Genomic DNA, 25,222 nt, shown 5'->3' on the forward strand with positions numbered 1-25,222 from the left:
AGGTGTTAATAACATCCTTGATAAAGTCCTAATGCATTTTGATGAATGACCCTGTTAGGTAGAAGTGCAGCATGGAACAGCTTTCTCATTAGAGGATTACAGGAATTTCCTAATATCTTTAAAGATTCATTATGCGAAGATGGACTGCTAAATTAGTTTGTTACTATAAATCACTTTTTTCTCACTGAGGAGAACAGATTCTGTTGGGACTATTTTTCATGAGGCTCCTCCCACTGTATAACTGCAATAAAATGTTTAGTGGGTTCCGACCTTTGGCTATACCAGGGAAAATGGCTGTAAAGAAAACTGTCAACGTGCAGCCATCAGGCTGTTGGCTTTACAGAAGGGACTGCATCGTGCCTTTATCTGATTTACACAGGGTGCTCTAGTGCTAGGCACTGCTCGCCTGTGGAAGGAGGGTGAGGAGGAAGGAAGAGAAAGGGCAGTTAGCAGTGAGTTTTTCCACCTCTTGTTTTTTCCCCTTGCTCACTATCCTGTTTGGTTTGAAATTCTTTTCAGGTGCCTGCCTATCAACATAGTTGCATTTTAAAAGCTGTTCTGGTAAACAGAATAGATGAAATGCTGGAAGATAAGGGGAGGAAATGACAGAGTTAGAGAACATTTAAAACCAGGGCTTCCAAAACCTGTCCTGGTTTTCAGAATATTCTCAATGAATATGCATGAGGTGAATATGCATTCACTGGGATTCCAATATATGCAAATTTATCTCATCCGTATGTGGATATCCTGAAAATCCAACTGGTTGTGGGGGTCACTGGAATAGGTTTGGGAAGCCCTGATTTAAAATATGTAAAAAAAAAAAAAAAGAGCTACTGGGGCAAAAATTAATTCTATAATTGCTTTTGTATATGAAGCCTTGATAATTTAAAAGCATAATTAACCTTTTAGAGTTATCAACTGAGAAATCTACCAAGAAACCCCAAGAAGTCCTTTTCAGAAGTTCCTGTTTGGGCTTCCAGCTCAGTCGGAACCAGGGTTGGGATCTGGCACCATGAGCCTTCATTCCCCACCACCCAGGGAATTTCCCCCTATTTTATGTCACTTTTCAGCTTACATTAGTTCAGGAATCTGTATTGGGACCCGTACTTTTCAATATATTTATAAATGATCTGGAAAGAAATACGACAAGTGAAGTAATCAAATTTCAGATGATATAAAATTGTTCAGAGTAGTTAAATCACAAGCAGATTGTGATAAATTGCAGGAAGACCTTGTGAGACTGGAAAATTGGGCATCCAAATGGCAGATGAAATTTAATGTGGATAAGTGCAAGGTGATGCATATAGGGAAAAATAACCCATGCTATAGTTGCACAATGTTAGGTTTCATATTAGGAGCTATCACCCAAGAAAGAGATCTAGGCGTCATAGTGGATAAGTCATTGAAATCGTCGGTTCAGTGTGCTGCAGCAGTCAAAAAAGCAAACAGAATGTTAGGAATTATTAGGAAGGGAATGGTTAATAAAACGGAAAATGTCATAATGTCTCTGTATCACTCCATGGTGAGACCGCACCTTGAATACTGTTTACAATTCTGGTTGCCGCATCTCAAAAAGGATATAGTTGCGATGGAGAAGGTCGACCAAAATGATAAAGGGGATGGAACAGCTCCCCTATGAGGAAAGACTAAAGAGGTTAGGACTTTTCAGCTTGGAGAAGAGATGGTGTTTAAAACCATGAGAGGTCTAGAATGGGTAAATGTGAATCGGTCATTTACTCTTTCGGATAATAGAAGGACTAGGGGGGCACTCCATGAAGTTAGCATGTGGCACATTTAAAACTAATCGGAGAAAGTTCTTTTTCACTCAGCACACTGGAATTTGTTGCCAGTGGATGTGGTTAGTGCAGTTAGTGTAGCTGGGTTTAAAAAAGGATTGGATAAGTTCTTGGAGGAGAAGTCCATTACCTGCTATTAATTAAGCTGACTTAGAAAATAGCCACTGCTATTACTAGCAACAGTAACATGGGATAGACTTAGTTTTTGGAATCTTGCCAGGTTCTTATGGCCTGGATTGGCCACTGTTGGAGACAGGATGCTGGGCTTGATTGACCCTTGGTCTGACCCAGTATGGCATGTTCTTATGTTCTTAATTTATCACACTGGCAGTCCTCACCTGAGGGCCGTGCTCCAGGGCTCCTTCTGCAACCCTGAGCCCTAAATCCAGCCAGCAGGTATCACCATTGTATGATAACTATGACTTCCTTTTTCTGTGCCTCTGCAACATCCCCAATCCTGGCCACCCTGGGGAGTGGATGACCTGAGCCAGGAATTGAACCCTAGGTCCCTCCACCTGAGCTGCTACGACATCATTTGGGAGAGGTAAGAGTGTCAGAATGGCACTTAGCTGGATTACTTCATTTTTGGATGACTGGACACAATGGATCATTTGGGGAGAGGGGACAATGTAGAGCCCAATGTAGAACCACATGGGTCTATGTTCTTGTGACTCCTTTTTAATGTATATCTGGTTTCATTGCTCCATCTGATTCAAGAGTTTGGAATGGGGCCAATTTTCAAAGGGTTTAGATTCCTAACTTTAAGAGTTAGGCTCCTAAATTGGCCCTTTTAAAACTTTATTAGGACTGAGTTCCTAAATTTAGGCTCCTGGTTTCATTAGGCTTCTAAATTTAAGGAGCCTTAAAATGTGGGTGGCTACAGGAGTGGAGTTAGGGCAGGGAAACAAAGTTAGGAGCTTAGCACTGATTTTCAGAACCAGGCACCTAAATTAGGATCCTAAATCTAGGAAAATAAATAGCAGCCCTACATTTAGGGGCCTAATTTTTAGGATCCCTAAATGTATGTGAATTTTTAGCTGAAAATGTAGGCTCCTGAGTTAGGATGAAAATAGGCGCTTAATTTAAGGACATAACTTAGCAGCTTAAATTTGAATATTTAGTCTCAGTGTTATCTATGATGGAAATTTAAAAACAGAGATTGGAAAGTTGAATAAGTTTTACAAACAGTAACAGAGTAGTTGAAGTGAGCTAGATTAAAACTCAACCCAACTAAACTGGAGGCCCTATGGATCAGAAGATGAGGGACAGAGCTATCGGTTCTACCATCAATGTTATGGGTAGATTTTGCTGCTAAAGAGGTAGCAAGATGTTTGGGAGTTCTGTTAGATGTGCAGTTGTCTTTGCAGAAACAACACATATTATGATAAGCGTAATACCATATGGGTTCCAACTGTCTTTATTGCTTTTATGCCAGGTTTTCTGGTTGACATCAAAGCAGTGCATGTAAATATAATATACATGTTGTAAGTATGGGAACCAAGTTTTCAAAATGATTGTGGGCGCTAAATTGAACACAAATTACCCTATCTTTGACACAATATTGGGGGTGATATAGCGCCACTGTACTCTCAGATCTGGCAGCTATGGCTGTGATGTTTTTACCTTAGAAGACTATACTTTGAATGTCCTTTTTTATGCAAGATCTATTATTATAAATGCATATCTTTTAATTGAGTTTGGAGAGGGCCATGGCTGGTCAGAGGATGGGGGGTGGGGGGGGGGGGGGGGGGGGAAGATGGCACAAGGCTGTAAGGTTCATCTAAGATGCCTAATACCATTGCACCGATCCTGGGTGACGCTAATGAAAATATTGCACTGTTTGGAAGGGCGTTACATTGGCTTCCTGTTGAAGACTGACTAAAATTTAAGGTAGCTACAAACATTATGAGATGTTTACATACTGCAGTCCCCTATGTATTGGCAAATCTCTTGTCTTACTATGTTCCAGTCGGAAGCCTCACATCTTCCCAGCTACTTATTCTGTATCTGAGGCTGATGGTAAAGTGGCAGCAGATTTACATGCTTTGCTCCATTTCCATAGAACAGTATATCTTAGGAATTGTGGTTAAAGCAAATTTTGTACTTTTGAAAAAAAACTGAAGGCTTGGTTATCTGATCAGATGTTTGTCCAGTAGTACTAGCCATTAACTCATTCAAACTAAGGATTTATCAATGCATTATGGGGTGAGGGTGGGGGTTATATATGGTGTTTTATTTTCTTTGTGTTTTTTTGTATTGAAATGTTATCATAGTTGATTTTATTGTAATTCACTTTGATGGTTTTGGTTGAAAGTCAAGAATCAAATGTATAAATGGAAATGGTCTGCTGGACCAGCCCACCCCTACCAGTTTCTTGCAATTGGGGTTCTCCCTAGCTCAGTTCCCCTCAGAGAGAGAATTCATATTTTCATATAATAATTTAAGAAAGGGTTCTGAGGTGTTCCTGGCAGCCCCCTACAGCACATCACTGGTGGTCAGTCTCATTGGTAAACCCGAAGGATGGAATCCATGAAACATTTCTCGATATCGGGACACAATCCAGCCAAGGTACCCAAAATATAGAAAAATAAGAACATAGGTTCTAAGCTATCATCACCGGCTAAAACCAGGCATCAGCAGTAAACTCATCTAGAAGCCCAGCTCTTTATTCTATTTGGATGGTCTAAATACGCAAAGATGAAGAAAATGGGATTTGAATCCATGGTTGTCTAGAATGTGTATCAGGGTTCAGCGCGCTCTGCAGTAAATCATTAATTTTTATTCTGAAATATTGCAATTTTTTTAATTGTAGAAATGTTGACCTGCACAGAATGCTATGGGATAAGTTTGAAAGGAAAAGGTGAGGAATTACACAAATGCATTTTCAAGTTGCCCTGGTCTTTGGAAAAGTACCATGAAATGCAAAACTGTTAAATCAACAGCCTGTTTGACTTTGTGCTGTAAAACAGTTTGAGCAGAGCCATAACTGGATCATTTAGCACTCAAGGCAGGCAAATGCAATTGTGCACCCCCTCCCCATCCTGGCTCCTCTCTCACTCGCTCCCCTTTTCCTTCCAACCCTAATGGTAGGAAGAGAATTGCGCTCTCCAGGGCTTTCCATCTGCTATCAACCCATACTTGCAATTCCGTTATTATTTTATACTCTAAAGGATTTTGTGCCCTGAACAGTTGTCTGTCTCACCCATGGTTACACTCTGCTTGAGAAATGTTTGTTGTTTGCAGATTTTGTAAATGTAATTTGCAGTGAAGAGTAGATGAATGTGACCTGGGGCTGTGGTTGCTTTAAATTATGTTCCAGCTTTAGAGTAACTTCACATAAAGGATTGTGCATAGGCAGCGATACATGTAAAGGACAATTTTCAAAGGAACCTAACTGGGTGGCTGGGGTCTTACACCTTCAAGGGTGAAAATTGAACCTTTCAGAGTGGCTAAATCTAGATTCCTAGTTTTACTTGACATCTAGTAGATTTAGCTGTTAAAAAAATAATAAATGGGCTGCTGCAAGAGGGGAGATAGATTGGAAGAGGAAAACTACATCTATATATTTGATCTTCAGATCTATATGCATGTTTTCAAGTGCACAGCCGACCTGCAGAAATAGGAGATGCAAGGTCCCTGTGCATTTTTGTACCCACGTATCTTGTAGATAATTTTCAAAGAGAAACTGCCTGGGGAAATTACTTCTGAAAATTGCCCCAGTAAGACTGTTAAAGGTGTAAAGAATTTCTCGTTATATCACGGACTGAAGGTCATGTTTTCTGATATCATTCAAAGCTTGAAATGCTTTTAACTACCTCAGTTTGCAGTGTTGTCCATACTTATTCATTATTTTATACTGATTTTTTAGTTAATACTTTCTATTTCTCCTAACTCTCCCACAGGTCTCTTATTCTTCCTCCTTCTAGTCTTTCTCTCATTCCCCCATCACTGTAAATCCTCATTTGATGTCAGGGATTGAAGTAGGGATAAAAAGCAGGAGTATATTTCCTTCTCTCTGATCCAACCCCATTTCCAGTGCCTCATCCACATTTGGACTCATCTTCTACGCTTTCTTCACGTCTCTCCATCACCTGGAATTCCCTTCTCTTATCTCCCCCTTTCCTCCTTATCTCTCCATCATCTTCCTCTCTCTCTCCTTCCACATTCATGTCTTCCTCAAATGCCCTGTCCTCTCTTGCTACATCTCTATCTGTTCAGGTTTTTGTCTTTCCCTATCTCTTCCCTTTTATATTTAAAACCTCCTCCATCCCTTTTAGATTCTCTTCTCTATCTCATTCAGATTCTTTTTATCCTATCCCTCATTCCAGTTCCTCTCCTCTACTACTACTACTACTACTACTACTACTACTACTACTACTACTAGTAGTAGTCATCATTTCAAAAGCACTACTAGATGTACCCAGTGCTGAACAGATGCACATCTCCTTCCTCTTCCTTTCCATTCCAGGTTCTTCTCCTTTCTCTTTTGGGTTCTTCTCCTTTTTCTTTTCTTCTTCAAATTTCTCTCTTTCCTCTTTAGGTTCTCCACTTCTCCCTCCCCTCGTGCCCTTTTAGGCCTGGATTTATCAAAATGCGGTAAGTACCGCATGCGATAGCAAAAGGGGCATGTTTTATGCTAATATAGTATTTATCGCAATTTGCGATAATTACCTGTGCGAAGTTAGTGCAAATTGCGATACCATTTCAGATTCTGCGATAAGTGCCAGACCTGATGTATTTCCTGCATTCAACCACTGGGGGACCATTTCTAATGACGAGAGAGAGAGAGAGAGAGAGAGAGAGAGAGAGAGAGAGAGAGAGACTGGCCATAATATCATGGCCCATAGGCAGGTATTTGTATCCCTAGGGTAGGCCCACCTAGTAACTCGAGGTGGGGATTAGGTAAGTGTGTAGGGGGTTAGGGGCCACTTTGACATGCTACGTGACACCTACGAACAAAACAGTGGTCTCTTGTGAAGATGAGAGTCCATCAAGCTAGGTTGAGAGAACATTGCCCAAATCTCATCTTGGAGTGAGTTTCCTCACTCCGAAGGCCAGCAAATCTTCACAAGAGACCACTGTTCTGTTCGTAGGTGTCATGTAGCATGTCAAAGTGGCCCCTAACCCCCTACACACTTACCTAATCCCCACCTCGAGTTACTAGGTGGGCCTACCCTAGGGATACAAATACCTGCCTATGGGCCATGATATTATGGCCAGTCTCTCTCTCTCTCTCTCTCTCTCTCTCTCTCTCTCTCTCTCTCTCTCTCTCTCTCTCTCTCTCTCTCTCCCCCTCTCCAGGGCTCTGGAGCCTTCAAATTGTCTGAAATAAGCCTTACGGGACACATCGCAAATGGCGATGAAACCTCACCGCATGGTCACAGCCGCTATCGCACAGCCTAACGCATTTGAAAGAGGTGTAGTTAAAATCTGCGTTATGGCTGTGCGATAGCTCTTCGCAGACAGGCTAACCCAGCCCACTCTCCGCCCCTAACTCCTCCTATTTTTAGAATTTGCATCGCACCATACGATATGGTGCGATCGCATGCGGTAAACACGTTTTTGCATACGTTAAAGGCCTATCGCATGTGAAAATGGGGCTTTTTGCATGCGATAAGCCCTTAACGCATGCGAAAACGCCTTACCGCATTTTGAAAAATGACCCCCTTAGTTTGTTCTCCTTTCCCCACCTCTCACCCTTATTTTTCAGGTTCTTCTGTTCCCTGGAAGTACCGCAGAGAAAGCAGCAGTAGCAGGAGGCTGGCAGTGCAGGGGAGAGAGCATCTGCTGCTTCCCTAGATGCACACACACCCTTCCTAAACAGGAATTAGGAGTCTGGGGAAGAAACAGCCCCAGGGACTCAATGAATGCTCACTGCCTTTAGTCTTGCTGTAGGGGAGGAAAAAGAGTGGTGGTCTCGGGCCTAGCAAGGTTGTTCCTCCTCCTCCAGTCATTGGCCAGACTGAGGTGAGACAAGTGCTAGCACAGCATACTAGCTTGTACTATCTCATTCCAAGCTCTCTTCAGCAGTCAGCTGGCTGGGCTGCACCTGCCACTGCTCCTATACTTCACCTCCAGTCCTCTGGTCGGTTAAAAGGTGCCCACATCACAATATGCTGTAACTTTGTAAGCCGCAGAAGACCCTAGGGAACCATTTCCACACCTCACCCAAGTCTTGGGCCCCACTTTATTGGATCCAATTTGAAGAGGAAACAATAATGGAATCATAAAAAGTATTATAAATGTTTACCACATTCAAGTACGAAATAAACCATAAGGTTATTCTAAACCTTGATTGTAACATCTCTAAATAAAGATAAAGCTGTAAAGATCATTTTCATCATTTTACATCAATCAGTAAAATTAATGTTGAAAACCAAGTTGGCTTCCAGTGTGCTTCTTACTGTTTAATGAATTGAGCACTCATCACTGCTGTATGCAAAATCTTTACTCTGGGAAATAATGGACCTCAATGCGAAGGACCTTGAAAGTTATCTTCTCCCCCACTCAAAGAATCCTGACTACTCAGATCTGACAACATTATGGGGCGAAAAGAAATAAGAACAATTTATGTTTGAGATGTGGCCTATGGTATCTTTTATCCAGGATTACCAGCCCAGGGGTTACATATATATATAAAATAGAAATAAAATATATTTCTCGCTTAAGGTACCTTACAACATCATAACTGAAATGTTATAAAGCTGCAATCTACTGCTCTGTCCAAGGAGTTAAAAGGTGGAGACAGATTGCTTATGACAATCAAGTAACATGCATAAAGAAGTAGAAATAAAGGTCAGAAAACAAGCTGAGAGAGAAAGAAAGGAAGGAAAGATTAGGAACAAAGAAACTAGAAATTACTCCGTGTATCGCTTGCAACTTTTCAGTCGTTAGTGATTGGAATCACAAATAATAAAACAATTGAAGCAGCGTGCATCATTTGATAGAAGAGTGCAAGCTCTAGTCACAGACTCCTCGTGTGCTCATTCAAACCTTTTTTTTTTTTTTTTTTTTTTACAGAAATAATGTTCTGCAGTAGTTCCCTAGAACTGTTTGACATTTAGGGTCTTCGCACGCAGCATGACCTAATCCCTTCCACTTCCTCTTTACTTCTAAAGGCACGTTTCAGTTCCTTAGGGCATACTCACCATAATAGACCCCGAAAACTGCTGCTGCTCCAGCCATGGCACCCAACATTTGCGCCAATACATAAAAAGGAAATTTTCTCCATTTTAACTTTCCAGTTAAGCACATAGCAAATGAAACCGCTGGGTTTATGTGACCACCTGGAAAAAAGAAAGGACATACCACACCTGATACACAGGAGCTGACTTGGCAAATACAGATAAGGGAAAATGTGAGTACGTGGGGAGGGGGGGGGGGGGGAGGGTTGGATTTTGAGGCTTCTAGGAAGGGTAGTTAGTCTGTTTTTATTCCCTTCCTTTAGGTAAACAAGAAAAAAAAGTAAAAAGCATGATCATGCATGGATTTTCTATCACTTTTCAACTATGATCCTATTGATAATAACTTCAGCTTTATTGACTGAGCTTGTTCTCCGTAGGGTAGGTGACAGGGCCATGCGGCTCTTCTCCCCTCCCCCCCCCCCCCCCAGGTTAACCTTCCCCAAAATTTGGACCCAACTGATGAATTTTAGAACATAGCAACATTTTCCAGAAGATATTCCTCCAAATGGACAAACAGACTGAACCAGCTCCACAAGTGCTTTTTTGTAGGTGAGTTGAAATGAACTAAAAATAATTTTTATTTAAATAAGTGCTGCACAGTGGCAAGGCATACTTTTGCCTACAGTAAATTCAGCAGACTCAGCTATCAAGGGCCATCATGCATGCAATAAATGCATGTTTCGTTTGTAGACTTTTGTGGGCCAAATGTGGATACATCCAGGCTCTGGATTCTCTGTTACCTTAAAACGCTATATCACCTGTCATTCATCGTTTGTGGTTTATTCACTTGTATGCCCATATCGAATGAAGAGACCAGTTACAAGGAGACTTGGCAAACAACAAAAATAATTTTCACACTAAGAATCTGAATGCACCAATAGTATCTCATTGTATAATGGCTGGTCACACTTTTGCCGATTTGAGTACATTCCAGAGAATCCACATGGAGGTGATCCAGAGATCCTGAACACTCGGGAATAGTATTGGATATATATACCATCAAATCAATCACCCTGTGGAGCCTCAAGGAGAAGGTGGAATGAAACTCATTGTGTTAGGCACTATACAAGCTTTCTAGTTTCATAATAATTCTGTGGTCAAAGTATATCAATATGGGGATTTTTATTAATTCCTTCATATTTCTCACTTTTATCCTGTCATTAAATTAGCATTTTCCTGAGTAACTTTGATGATGTAGACTACCATGATTGTGTTCATTTGAAAAGTGCAGTCAATTTGCGAGCATTATAATGCCATGTTTTTTGCAGAGCAGATTCAAATGAACCTGAGTAAAACAGTACAATTCCTAATGCAGATTGCAGAGCTCTCTCAAAACATGGTGCCATATCAGCAAGAAAAACAAGACCAACTTTAACAATTGGCAGGAGACAACAAACTGTTTAAACTTCGGCTCACCCACTATGAGATAAATGTTACTCAAGCTATTGTGAGTTGAATAATTTTGAGGAAAGAAGTGCCACACTGGAATTTTCTATTCACAAAAAATGTCACAGACCAGATGATTATATTAACGGATGCAGGAAAGTCGAGTTTTACTGCACAAGCAATTCAGTCCTGTTATGATGATCTTTCATTTTCACATATAATCAGTCTTGACACTGTATTAAATATTGATTGGGTGAATCAGATGATATAGAGTTGGATTTTTCATCTTTTTTAGTTCCTTCTATGAGTAATGTGACATGGAATTGCAATTCAGCAGCACAGAAAATAGACAAATATTCAGCAGAGTGCTGCTGATTAGATGATGTGCTGAATATAGCTAGATAAAATCTTAGAGGATAGCTCTGAAACATGCGCATATGCCCATATATGTGTATATGGGCGCATGAAAATCTATTGCTGTATTTTATAACCTGTGCATAATATGATATAATTACAAATAAATGAAGCCCGCAACATGCATGCACATATATAAATGATGTGCAAATTCATATTGCACTTATCTGGATAAATTCTGATTTATCTAGCTAAGTAGAAGTTTTGTTGCTTCTTAGCTGGATAAGTTTTAAAACGCTAAGCCAGGTAGCTGGATAAGTCTAAAAAAGCACTACTTATCTGGCTGTAACGCTGACTGGAAGGCTGGACCCTTTGTGCTGTGGTATGATTGGTGCACCCTAGTGGGCAAACCCATCAGGCTTGTACCGATAGCTCATGGAGAAGACCTTAGGCAGGTCCGCCTGGAGTTTCACCTATACCAGGTGCCTCCCCTGCAAGTTGAGCCTCTGGGTTCTGACTGCCAACAAGTGGGTCCCTAGGGTTATCCAAGAGAGCAGGGAGTCCAAGTCCAGACAAAAAGGTCAGGGCAGGCAGCAGAGACAAGAGACAGGCAAGAAGTCGAAGCAGGAAGTGGTTGGAGCAAAGTCGAAGTCCAGCTGGGGCCAGAACCAGGAAATCAAGCTGGAGGGGAGAGGGAACAAAGAACAAGACTGACATAACAAGGCACGAACAAGGCTAGGAAGTGGCAAGGCATGGATGAAACAAAGACAAGGCAAGAGCAAAGACATAAAGAAGCAATATGTATTGGAACACAAGGCTCACCAGGAGACCTGTTGCTGAGGCATCCAATGTTCACAGAGCACTGTGGCTGCCTTCCCACCATGGCTCCTTTAACAAAGAAGTCAGTCACGTGCGCACCTATAGGACCCTAAGAGGAGCAGCAGGAGGACAGCATAGAAGCTACGCGGAGCTGCATTTGTGAGTGGAGGTGGTGTCACTTGCCATATCAGAGAGGCTTTGCCAGCACTGGAGTGAGTGATGCTGATCGGGGCTGGTTCCACGGCCGACGAACCTACCTGGCTAAGTCAGATAACCTAATAAGTAACACTTTTTAGACTTATCCGACTATCTGACTTAACCAAATAAGTTGCTTTTTAAGACTTATTTGGATAAGTAGCTCCTTTGCTACTTATCGGGATAAGTGTCACTACTTAGCTGGATAAATCAGAACTTGTCTGGATACGTGCTGCTTTCAAGATTTAGCCGGATACATCGGAATTTATCCAGATACGTAATGTGCAACTCTAACTTTAAAAATATAAGCATGGAGATTTTCCTGCATAATTTACTAGTGATGTGCATCGTTTTTCTGATGGATGAAAATATCGTATGATATTTTCTAATCCATCAAGAATCGGGGGGTCCCCAAAAGCGATAAGAAAACCCCACGAAATTTTCGTGCGGTTTTCTTATCGTTTTGGGGAGGGGGAAAGAAAGGGCACACAGAAAAAAACACCCCAAACCCTCCCTGACCCTTTAAATCTAATTATTTAGAATCCCCCACCCTCCTGACCCCCCCCAAACTTTCCTAAAGTACCTGGTGGTCCAGAAGGGGTCCTGGGAGCAATCTCCCGCTCTCGGGCTGTCAGCTGCCACTAATCAAAATGGCGCCGATGGCCATTTGCCCTTACCATGTGACAGGGGCTACTGGTGCCATTGCCGGCCCCTATCACATGGTAGGTGCAATGGATGGCCCGCCGACCGTCCATTGCTCCTACCATGTGACAGGGGCTGGCCAATGGCACCGATAGCCCCTGACACATGGTAAGGGCAAAGGGCCATTGGCGCCATTTTGTTTACTGGCAGTCGACGGCCTGAAAGCAGGAGATCGCTCCCAGGACCCCCGCAGGACCACCAGGTACTTTAGGAAAGTTTTTTTTGGGGGGGTCGGGAGGGTGGGGGATTCTAAATAATTAGATTTAAAGGGTCAGGGTGGGTTTTTTTTTTCAGCTCGAGACAGCCGAAAAAAAAAAGCATCAGAACTGCGGGAAACAAAGATTTCCTGCGGTTCTACGAACACGATACCGGAAACGATTCCGGTACCGATTCACATCTCTATAATTTACCTGCATTTATCTCCTGGAAGTCAGCTTTTACGCATGCATGTCAGGAGATTTTCTAGCATACACGCGGCAGTGAAATTACCAGTTTTACAAATTAGTCTTATCAGTTATCCCAGTCCATCTGCAGGTCATCGAAACCCCCTCCCCTCCAGCTCTTCAGCCTGAAACCCCCCCCCCCATTTCACCCAAACTCTCCACCCAGTCATTTCACTTTTAAGATGTTCATAAACACTTACTCCACATATAGAGCAGGAGTAAATCTACTAGCTGCCAAATTTACATGTAAATTGCTTATAAAACAGCAACTTTCTCGCGTAAATGTTGGCCGCCCCCCACCCCAGAATGCCCCGGCCCGCCCCATTTTTAGATGTGCAAATTTACTTACATACCCATACGTACAGGTGTATTTTGAGGTTTATAAAATAGCAAATACGCGAGTGCCTGCAATTTACATGTGTATGTGCTGATTTTTATACACACAACTCTTTGAAAATTCACCTTTTAGTTAGCCAGTTAAACTTATCCGGCTAACTTTAGGAGTGCTCTCCAGCACAGCCAGATTTAGCTGGATGAGTTATCTGAATATCAGAGTTAGCCAGATAACTTACTCGGCTAACTTAACTCCACCCTGGAACACCCCCAGAATGCCACTGACTTATCAAGCTAACTTTTATCCAGTCAGTTAGTGGGCTAAGTCAGAGGCATTCAGAGTGGTGAGAAATTTTAAACCCACAGTTTTTCTGGCTAAGTCCTGAACTTAACCGGTCAAACCATTTCAATATTGACCTCAATATTACTATTAGTTGGTAAGGCAGACAGTAGATTCATTTGCTAAATAACTCCTGTATGTATGAATTAAATAAACCAAACAATTTATTTACTATTGTTAAAATTTTGACCACTACTGGGGTTTTACATGGACAGCTTGAACATTCCAGGTCACGCTGTGAGGAGCTGATGAACCATTTTTTGACTAACAGGATTTAGGGGCACACTGGGGTCATATTCTAACCCAGTGGTTCTCAACCAGTGTGTCGCGACACACCAGTGTGTCGCCAAGAACACGCAGGTGTGTCGCCACACTTCCCGGGCCCCTGCTGACCCAGCTGCTCCCCGGTTCTCCTCCGCCCAGGCTTAAAATGCTGTCAGCCCGGGCAGAACGCGGCAGAACAGCTGGAGTCAGCGGCACCGGCATGGTCTCTTCTTCCCGCCCCCCCCCCCTCATGGCCCAGAAGAGGAAGTGGTGAGCAGCGGGTGTGTGCGCGGGATGAAGAGACCATGCTAGTGTGGTCAGCGTCGGCCTGAAGAACAGAAGCGAGGCGCAGCCTGAGGAATGAGCAGCGCAGCTCGCAGAAAAATGAAGAACAACGTCAACCCCCGCGGCCGATGGGACTCTTTTCTTCGTGAGGGCTGAAAATGAAGGAGGTTAGGGTTGGGAGGAGGCTGCTGCTGCCGCTAGTTCCCAGGAGGGAGAGAGAGTGAATGAGAAAGCCATGTGTGTTTGAGATCCTGTGTGTGTGAGTGTGTGTGAGATAGCATGTATGTGAATGATTGAGAACCTGTATATGTGAAAGAGAGTATGTCTGTGATTGAGAGCCTGCCTGTGAGAGAGAGAGCATGAATGTAAGTTTACGATTTGGAACCTATATGTGTAAATTTGTGATTGAAAGAGTATGTGTGAATGATTGAGATTCTTTGTGTGTGAGAGAGATCATGTGTATGTATGATTAAGAGCCTGTGTGTCATTGAGAGCTGGTTTAGGTGAGGGAGCATGTGAGTATGTGATTGAGGAGCTGTGTGTAAATGAGAGAAAGAGAGAGAGTATGTTTGTAAGCATGTGAATGAGTCTGTGTGTGAGAGAAAAAGACAGCATGTATGTGTGTGATTGAAAGCCTGTGTGTGTAAGTGTGAAAAGATAGCATGTGTGTAAATGTGTAATTAAGAGCCTATGTAAGTGAGAGAAAAAGCATGTGTATATGTGAGTGACAGAGCATGTGTGTATAGGTGTGTAATTGAGAGCCAGTGTGAGAGAGAGCGCTGGTATGTGACTGAGAGAGAGGAGAAAGTTCCAAGCAAACCATCCCTCCTCCTGCTAATTCAAAACAATCTCAGGGCACCTGGATATCAAACGTTCCCAGGTATGCAGAGCAAAAAACAATTTGTATCCTTATTTTTCATTACTTGGTCTTTGTGTCTGCTATTTTGAAATATTTTATTGGTATCTAGAAAATGTTTATATGAGTTTTTAATTATTGGATATTCCACTCATCAGCTGTTTTGAAATAATCTGTTCTTTTTGTTAGTATGGTTTTACTGCTATTGATTGTTACGACTGCTGCTCAGATTTTAGTGGAACCACAGTTGTAGACCGCTTACCTTTTGTAGGAGGAACACGGAATGGGAGAATTACAGCAAAATCCGATAGACAGTCCAGGTCTGGGCAGGCAGCAAGCAATCAGGAAGCAGAGCAGATAGTCCAGTAGGCAGGTGGCAAGCAGGGTAATCCAATAGGCAGTCCAGGTCAGGGCAGGCAGCAGGCAATCAGGAATCAAAGCAGATAATCCAGTAGGCAGGCGGCAAGCAGGGTAATCCAGTAGGCAGTCCAGGTCGGGGCAGGCAGCAGGCAATCAGGAACCAAGCAGATAATCCAATAGGCAGGCGGCAAGCAGGGTAATCCAGTAGGCAGTCCAGGTCGGGGCAGGTAGCAGGCAATCAGGAACCAAAGCAGAAAAACCAATGGGCAGGAGGCAAACAGGGTAATCCAGAAGGCAGTCCAGGTCAGAGCAGAGAGAACACAGCAAAATTCAAACGCGAGCACTCCAATAACACTCGTGGCCGAAGCAGAGAGCAAAGGAAAAATGCTCTCTTTAAATAGCCCGGGTTCCCGCGCAAACTGCTCCACCGTCGGCGTCTGACGTCATGGGGGCGTGTCCTGGCTCCGAATCCCGCGGGACCTGACTGCCGACGTCAACGAGGAAATCCTGGCGTCACCGCCGGAGGGAACGCCCCGATGGGCACGGGACCGCGCTGCCGAGCCAGCCCTGCCGCCATCAAGACCAGGAATGCCCTTTCCCGCGCGGATCCTCGCCGGCAAGCTCGCAGCAGAGGTAACAGTACCCCCCCCCTGCAAGGCCCCCCTCTCATCTTCCCAGGTCCAAGTTTGGAAGTAAAATGAAGGTGAAACCTTCAAGCACATTGTCTGACATATATACTCTCCCTATTTAAACCCCTGCTTCTTTTTCTATGCTCCAAGTTGTATTACTCCCTTGTTTTATTGTAACTGCATTCCTTAGCCTTTCTCTTGTTTAATGTGTTAATGTTTTATCACTACTATTATCATTATTTATTACTATTATTAGGATCAATGTTATTTTGTACCTTTTTGTTCCCTGTCCACTTGTTAAATGTAAACCGGCATGATGCGATATTTATCGCGAATGCCGGTATAGAAAAACTTAAAATAAATAAATAATAAATAAGTAGACGCGGAGCCTGTATATTATACGAAGGCTCCCACGTATTCTCCTTAGGCCCAAAGTTTTTCCAAGAGATTAGATATTGAAGTTGCCCTTTAATTCGTCTGGAATCCAAGATCTCCCATACTTCATATTGATCATCATCTGGTACTATGGGTAAATTGGTCCTCCGTCTTCTCTGAGGCCATGACAGGACGGCAGGTTTAAGTAACAATATATGGAATGCGTTATGAATCCGCAAGGAGGGCGGCAAACATAGTCTATACGTGACTGGGTTGATCTGCTGTTTGACAGGAAAGGGCCCAATGAAGCGAGGGGCAAATTTTGCGGATGGTAACCGCAAGCGAAGATGGCGGGTGCTTAACCAGACAAGATCTCCACCTTGGAGATGAGGAGCTGGACTCCGTCTCTTATCCGCCTGAACCTTCATGGTGGCGGCGTGTTTGACCAGCAATGCCCGCATCTCTGTCCACAATTTGGTCATGGAGGCAACAGTGGCATTAACCGCAGGACAATTGGAGGAGGCACTGATGGGCAAAGGAAGATGCGGATGCCTGCCAAACACAAGGAAAAAAGGAGATCTGCCGGTGGAACGCCCCGTTGGGCACGGGACCGCGCTGCCGACGCTGCCGAGCCAGCCCTGCCGCCATCAAGACCACGAACGCCCTTTCCCGCGCGGATCCTCGCCGGCAAGCTCGCAGCAGAGGTAACATTGATTTTATATTTCTTGATTTGTTTTATAAGGATGGATGATGTTTCTTTTTTTCCTTTGTTGCACTGCATACAGAGACTGGCGGTTTCCAGTTCAGTTTTTGTCTACATGTTTCTATTTATGCTTTATGGTCTCTTTAGTCTTTGTTAGGTGAGGTTCTCTGCTGGGGTGTAGTTTCTGTGTAGGGCTCTATAGCAGCCTGACTTGGTCCGTTTTTCTAATAGGAGGTGTATTGGTGTCTTAAGGCCTGGTGTAATATTTTCAGTGTTGCCTTTTCTTAGGTAAGGTGGTTATTGTTTGAGTGCTGGAAATTGGTGCTGTTTTGGTGTGGGATGTTTACTATTTATGCAATTTCTGTTCAGACAGTATATGTATCTTTTCCTTGTGTCATTTTAAACAATAAAAATAATTACTGGACCTTTACTTTTTATTTCCGCCGTGAATTGTAATGAGCAGTGTGTCACACATGTGAGCGTGGTCTGTCAGGTGTGTCACAATGGGAAAAAGGTTGAGAACCACTGTTCTAACCTATGCTCCATGAGTTATTTTTCCAATGGGGGGGGAGGGGGATTTAGTCTTTTAAGGCCCTTAGGCTTCCTGTGGTGGTCTTCTGTTTCTTACAGTAAAAGAAAACATGTTGTACAAAGTAGCTGATTGCTGACGTAGAAATCACAAAAGGGTACACTTTGGAAAAGTGTATCTCAATAAAGAAGTAAAGTTCCAGAAAAAAATCACAGACAGTCACTGATAAATCTGAAATCCCTGGTAGCAGATACTCTTCACAAGAGACTCTACCTGGGTACTTCACCAATATTACATGCAAACTGGATGCAGACTCCTTCCTAGTAGGAAAACTAGAATTCCTGCTGCTATACTTCAGAAATTCCGAGGTTAATGCTTTCCTTAGGCAGCATCTCTATGAGATCTTTTCCCTGCATGTCAGTCTTCCCTCTGATTTCCCACAATGAAATTACACTTTCTTGAAATCTCTCTCGGACAGATGAGGACTATGACCTCTTCTGTGATTCTTTGAACTACTGTAGCTCAGAAGTCGAATCTTGAACCCCAAGACAAATCTCTCTGAACCTTAAGGACCTGGGAACCCCACTTTTGGGTCCACCAGTCACTCTTTCGAGACAGGAACAAAGGAACATCTCTTCAAAATAACTACAAACCACATTGGCTCATGGGTTTTGTTAAACCACTCACTTCAGTTAGACACCTCCCATTGGGAAGTGTCAGACATGCCATTAAATTCCCACTTCTTATGACTTCCAACCACTGTCCATGGTAACACTGAATTCTATGGTAAGGGACACTTTCTACCCTCTCCTCCATTTGGACTCTCTGTAACAGAGGCCCTAAAAACAGAAGACATAGAAGAGGGGGGGAGAGAGGACATCCTTCTCTGGTGCTTCTCATTCATCTGAATTCATCTGATAGTTTGCCATTCATTAGCACTACTGCTCTTGGATCTGTACAGAGGAACTATACTACTTTAAGAAAATATTTCTGTAATCTCATTCTTTCCAATATATGAAATACCTGCATTGTACCCAGTCAAATGCTTTTTCTGCATGAAAACTAACTAATAGTAAGGGGAAATTCAATTTTTTTACACAAGTTCATGGTTATAAAAATAGCTCTCACTTTAGAAATCTGATACCTTTGTCTAATAAACCCCACTTGCCTGTTCAAGATCATTGTAGGTAGGATTAATGTAAGTCTGTCTGCCATAATCTTTGTCAACAATTTTATGTCAAAATTTAATAACTAGATAGGTCTATATGATTTTGGTTGAGTATGGTACCTCCATGGGTATCACCGTTAAAGCCTTGTTTGCAGCATAAGGAAAAGAATTTCTCTCCATCAGATCTATATATGAGGGTTACAATGCTAATCTATTTTGTTCACCATGATTTTATAAAACTCGGCTCTAAATCCATTTGGTTCGGTGCCATATACAGATTTACCTGTTTAATGGTTAATCTTATATGCTGCATAAAATAGTAGCATTTAATTTATTTAGTTGATGTTGAGATACCATAGGAAAGTTTGTTACCCAGGAAATGGTCACTGATAACTGGGAGGTCGATATTCAAAGCCATCTAAAAGGCAAGTTCTGAATAACCCCCTTGCTTATCCAGCTAAAAGTTAGCCAGATAAGTCATCATCTGGCTAAGATTTAGCCGAATAAGAAAAAGATGAATTGGAGGTGTTCGGGGCAGGGTTGAGTTAGCTGAATAACTTATCTGGCTAACTCCGATGTTTGGAGTTAGCCGAATAAGTTATAAGGATGTACCTGAGATCAGGACTAAAGTGTTATGAACGCACTGCCCGCGGGTCTCCCCGCGAGCAGGCTCACTCACCATGCTGCCTTTCTTCAGCTGACGCGGCAGGACGCCGCCGCCGGCCTTCCCACACGGCTGGAGCCACGGACTTTGTTACTCCCTTGCGGCCCGAAGGCTGCCCATGCTGCAGTCTTCACCGCGGCCGGAGCCGCGGACTTCCCTGGTCATCTTCGTGGCCCGGGAACGCCGCCGACACTAATGCTGTCTTCGCGGCACAAAGGCCGCATCCCCGGGCCGGAGTGGCGGCTAGAGCCGCCCCCGGGGCTTCCTGCAGTGGCCGGGGCTGCTGCCGTCATCGGGCCTGCTCCTCAGGCCCAGCCCTGCGCTCCTGGCGTCTGACGTCGGTGCAGGCCTCAGTCCTGCACAGCTCTCCTGCTGCTCCTTAGGCACCGGCACGCGCCTCTCTTCTGGATTTAAAGGACCAGGCACAGGAAGTGTGCTGGCCCCACCTAGGGAGTGGACTTCCTCTACCAGTCCTATAAAAGGGCTGCCCCGTCAGTCTGTCTTTGCCTTGCATCGGAGTTGCTTCACTCTGGAGGCTCCTGTCTGCCAGAGCTCTGTCAGGTCTTCTTGTCTTCTCCATGGAGTTCTTGTTGCTTCGTCTCGTCATGCCAAGTCATGTTCGTGCCTGAGGTCCCCGTCTAGGTGTCCTGGTGTCTCATCTTGGTCTTCTGTTTCCTGATGTTCCAGGTTCCTTGATGTCCTGCTCCTGTGTCTTTGTCTTCAGCACTCTTGAGCCTTCTGGTACCTGTAGGCCGGAGGTCCCTCAGATGATGTGGTGCCCGAGTGGACTAGCCAGCAGGTGGACGTGTGTCCTGTGCTCCTGAGCCATCATGTCCTGCCAGCCGTAGGTGGAGCTTTGGACGACAGCGGCTTCGTCGTTGGAGTTCTTCTTCGACTGGATCCTTTCCTGCGCTTGTCCCGTTCTCAGCGTGGTCTGTGACCAGCCTCCTCGGGTTGTGTAGGGCACGCAGTGGGACAGGGTGGTCCGCGACCAGCCTATTGGGTCCACTCGTGAAGGTGGGCTGAGTAGGGCGCCCTGAGAGACAGTGCCAATGTCCTTCCGCCCAGCTTCTTGTCTCGTCTGGACTTCGTCAGTTCCTCGTCTCGTCCTGGATGCCATTGCATCACTCTTGGTATCATGTCTTGTTCCTGATGTCGTCGCATCAACCCTGGTCCGGGATGCCGTTGCATCGACCACTGGTCTGTGATGTCTTTGCATCAGCTTTGGTGTCAAGTCTTCGTCTGCGATTCCATTGCATCGATTCTGCTGTCATGTCTTCATCCGCGATGCCATTGCATCGATCCTGCTGTCATGTCCTCGTCCGCGATGCCGTTGCATCGATCCTGCTGTCATGTCCTCGTCCGCAATGCCGTTGCATCGATCCCGCTGTTATGCCTTCGTGTCAAGGTCCGTCTGCCCTTGACCTCAGGCCAGGCCTGCTGCTCCATGCTGTTCCATGCAGCAGGTCCGAAAGGGCTTGGAATGGTTAGAGGACCATTCACATTCCAACATCTTCATGTTGTTGGCCATGGGAGCTTGCCGGCCTGGCAGAGGGTCAGACCGTCAGCCATGGTGGAACACGCCGTCAACCCTCAGTCCGGTCCTGGATCTGTCTGGGGTCAGGCTGAGGCCCGAGGGCACACGAAAACACCCCATGCAAACATAAAGTTTCTGGCCTCAAGTGGCTGAATAACTTAAGCCTTAATTTGCTATATTCAAAAGAATATAGCCAGTTTAGTGGCACTGTAGTATAAAAAAAACTTCATGATCCTAGCAGCCCAAATAACAGCCTCCTTCCCCTATCCAAGTTATGGCAACCAGCCCTACTGGGCTGAACATCCTCCCATCTAAGCTCCTCTAAAGTGATTTAAAAATTTTTAAAAAGAAGTGGTCTGCTGCCAGCCTTCCCCCTTCCAATGCTGCTTCTCGGTTGCACATCTTTTGGGTTAAAATACCCCTCTTTGGGCTTCTCTTCTTCCCCCTCCTATCCTACCACCCCCACCCTCCCAATACCTTTAATTTTGCCATTCTTCAGCCTAGATCGCAGAGTTCTCTGACTCTGGAGGCTCCTTATTGGATCAGCGTTAGGTGTGTCCCAAATCGAGGGCTAGATATGAGCCCTAGCCTGACAAACTTTACTGGTCCAACAGTTCTCATAGAATTTACTCCATGATATCGCCATTTGCCTGGCCTGTTTCCTGCGTGTTCCTGGTTCCTGTCCTGGTCCTTGGCTCCGCTCCTAGATCCTGCTCCATTCTAATTTTCTGCCTCCGCCTAGTAAATTCAAGCAGCTGCTTGCACCCAAGGGACCAACCCATGGGGAACAGCTGCTGCTTCAAACAGAAGAAGTCTGCTCCAGAGTGCCTGGGCTCTCTGAGCTACACCCCCTGCCCAAGTGCAGTGCCTCCTCTTTGCTCTAAGCAGAGCAGACTGTGACAAAACTTTGCAGAAGCAATTGGAATAGTGGCCATGTGGTTTCAACATAAGGAAACATGCAGTGATTGCCACTCCTCAGTTTGGTGGGATAACTCAAGGATTCTTGCCTGGATGTAGCTTTACTGAAAGGGTGGTGGATGCCTGAAGAGATAGAAAGCCAAGATGGTTGTGACTAAATTCAAGCATGTTTGGGACAGGTACAAATATAGCCCTTGCCCCCAAGTTCTCCTCAGCAACAAAGGCTCACAGGGGAAGTCTTGGACCATGGTGGCATCCATGCTCCCTGGTTCATCCCATGTAGGTGGGAAACAACAAGTCTTTCAAGGCCCTTAGGGTTTTTCTGGAGGTCCTCTGCAACATTCTAGTTGGAAAAACATACACCACCATGGTGAGTGTTGTTCAAAATAAAATCTTTTACTGGTAAAGCTTACTTTCAGGTAAAATCACAGAAAGTACACATGTTTAGTGCACAGTTAATGCAGAAAAATAAAGCTAAAAAAAATCATAGTTTTTAGCCAATGGTAATTGTGCACATCCCTGACATAGGTTCTCTTCGGCAGGATAACCTTCCCTGTGTACTTCCCTTGGTAGTGCCTGCAAATATGAATACAGATCCTGAAATTCAGTAGATTAGACTGAATTCTCCTCTATAGACAAAGACAAGATAAATCTCTGCTGATGCTTTCTTCAGGCAGCAATTGTTTGGACTCTTCCTTTGCAAGGCAGTCTTCCCTCTGACTCCCCACGAATCTGCTCTGTAACCACTTTCTGGAACAGATGAAGTTAGGAATTATCTTCACTTTTCCATTTAGATCCTCAGCACAAACTTAAGAATCCACCCTTGGACCCCCAGTCCTGAAGACCTGGACAGGAGGCAAGACAGGTAATCCTTTCCTCTTGGAAAGAACACTCTGACTAGTAACTCTCTCCTCAGAGAGAGATCCCAGTGAATAACTCTCAACCATGAGGGCACAGGAGATTTGTTAAAATCACTCCCTCTGGGGTGTGGCAACCATCTTCAATCTTCCTATTGTACTCTGATCTCACACTCAAGGTCTGTTGAGACTGAGGCCTACTAGGGAGTGGACAGTTTTGTGACCCCTTTACACAAAGGACAGTGGAAATGGAGAGAAATGTCTGGGAAGGGAGTAAGGTCTATGGTAACACATTAGGCAGGGCCAGTTGGGAGACTGGGTTGACCAAATAGTCATGATGAGGGTAATTTTCAAACAGGGCTTTTGTTCTTTGTTTTTCATTTTATGTGAAATGAAAGCATATTATTACTTCTAGGTCAACAGAATGCTATAATGAGAAGGCAGTTATACAAGGCACATTAAAAAAACAAATAAACAAATAGATGGGTTGGCAGATCCTTACAGCAAACAGCTTACAAATAGGATAACAACCATAACAACCACCAAGCTATTTGTTATACTGAATGGAATAATAAAAGGCCATACTGAGAGGGTTTCTTCAGAGAAGGGTAGTGGCTTATGCCACATCCTTTTTCAACATATTGAAAATAAGAGTAACCTTTGTTTGACAGGAATGGGAAAATGACCTTCATGAACTGTATTCCTGTTTGTTTGCTCTTAAGGTCACCCAACTATTGAACAGGTAAATACAGATAACAAGCATAAGGGAGCACAGTGTTTTCTTGTACAGTTTCCAAAACTGGAAACATTAGTCTAATACACAGAATCCATGTTGGTCTTAAAACACTCAACCCACAATATTCCTTCTTCATTTAAATTAATATGGGCTTTTCAAGTAATTTAACTTTTATATGAAAAACAGTGTTGCAGAGGTAAAATTGTTCCAGACCATGGTGATATAAAGACTAGCAGTTTTCATTTTTCAAAACACGTATTTAATAATATGCCTATGAGTAACATTAATCTTAGGAACTAGAAGGCATAAGAGAATATAGAAGGTGTCATTTGATTCAACATGATATATAGGGGTGCAGAAAACTACTAGATCTCAAGATATATATCAACGTAATATGGGATAATCTCTCTGTTTTTCAACCTCCAGTTATCAGAAGTTAGTTGAGACAGATTTTGAACCAAAATGGCATTCCTTTTTCGCAGAAAGACATTTTTGCTTAGTGGTAGTTTCAGGCAAATTCTACCTGTGGTGCTATGTGAGCCACACTTGGCAATTGTCTGTGTTTATCTCAAATGAAATCCACTTTGTCCTCAGGTCGAAAATATGAGGACTGATCCTGAAGAAGGAGTCTTCACAGGCTGGCTGCTAAGAACTGGGGAAATGTGACATTCCTAACACCCTCAGAAGTAGTGGAGGGAATATTGCAGCTCATGGTGGAATATGCCACTGTCATAGAAAGCTTCTATTCTGGAGACCAAACAGATGCATCGTGTTTGAATGAGAACAGCCTCAAAGTAATTTTCTCTCCAACAATTAGTGACTATTACAAACTTAGCACTGTTGATAAGTTGGATGGACACTCTTTGATCAAAGTCTTGACTGTGTGGAGCGTGTTGCCCCAGAAGAGGAGGATAACTATCCACTACAATTCTTAAAACAACTTGATTGTATTGATCTATGCCATAAGTTTGTCTTATCTCAGTGTTTTATGTAATGTTTGTATTCTGCCTTGTACAATGTTGATTGAAAATGGCAAATTCAAAATACTTTAAATTAAATAAATGAATACATATTTATTTATTTAACACTTTTCTAACTTAACACACATACATTGTAATCCTTTTCCAAATTTAAACACTGAATGAGGATGGTGCAATACATTGTACTTAGTGATTCAGCAAAACCACCATTACTTTCTGGATGCTATGGTCATCACTAGATTTCCTGCAGGCGTAAGAGTCTTTATTCACCCCATAGACCTGTCACCAAGTGATCCTGGACTACCCTTGATGTTGAAAGAGTGTTAGTTCCTGATCTCTGTGACTTGTGATGACCATCAGCAAAGTCCAGGGACAAATCTTTGATTAAATCAGGCCATACTTTTCTGTTCCTGTTTTCGGCCACAGTCAGTTTTCTTGCTCTTTCCAAAGTCTGGCACTGGTCTGATGAAAGGAGCAAATCTTTGGGACATATCAGACCTGATCAATATATATATATATGCAATATATATACCCCTAATATTGTATTTCAAGTAATTTCCATAAATGTCTTACAACATAAGTTTTGTTTTATTTTTCATAAGTAGATTAATAGTATTTTTGTAATATATTTTCATAAATCAAAATTAAGTTGTTATGCAACTTAATCTAAATATTCCTTCAAAGTTAATTTAGAGAATTTAGGTTAAAAACAGATTACGTTAGGTCTTTGCCTTGTGTCCTTGTTAGAAACTAACCCCTAAAGATTTTCTTTATTTTATGTCAACGGGAAAAAAGATGTTTTTAAAGAA

At 43.3% G+C, this 25,222-nt stretch overlaps 1 protein-coding gene across 1 annotated transcript in view; it reads right to left on the reverse strand.

Moving 5' to 3' along the window:
- The window catches only part of AQP9 (aquaporin 9), a 54,730-nt gene that overhangs the window by 17,960 nt on the left and 11,548 nt on the right, over nt 1-25,222 (reverse strand). Inside the window, 1 exon segment of the mRNA XM_029575795.1 lies at nt 8,945-9,082. Within this exon segment, the coding sequence (XP_029431655.1) occupies nt 8,945-9,082 (138 nt within the window).

This window comes from Rhinatrema bivittatum, chromosome 13, assembly GCF_901001135.1.
Source record: "Rhinatrema bivittatum chromosome 13, aRhiBiv1.1, whole genome shotgun sequence".
In the NCBI taxonomy this organism is placed as follows: domain Eukaryota; kingdom Metazoa; phylum Chordata; class Amphibia; order Gymnophiona; family Rhinatrematidae; genus Rhinatrema; species Rhinatrema bivittatum.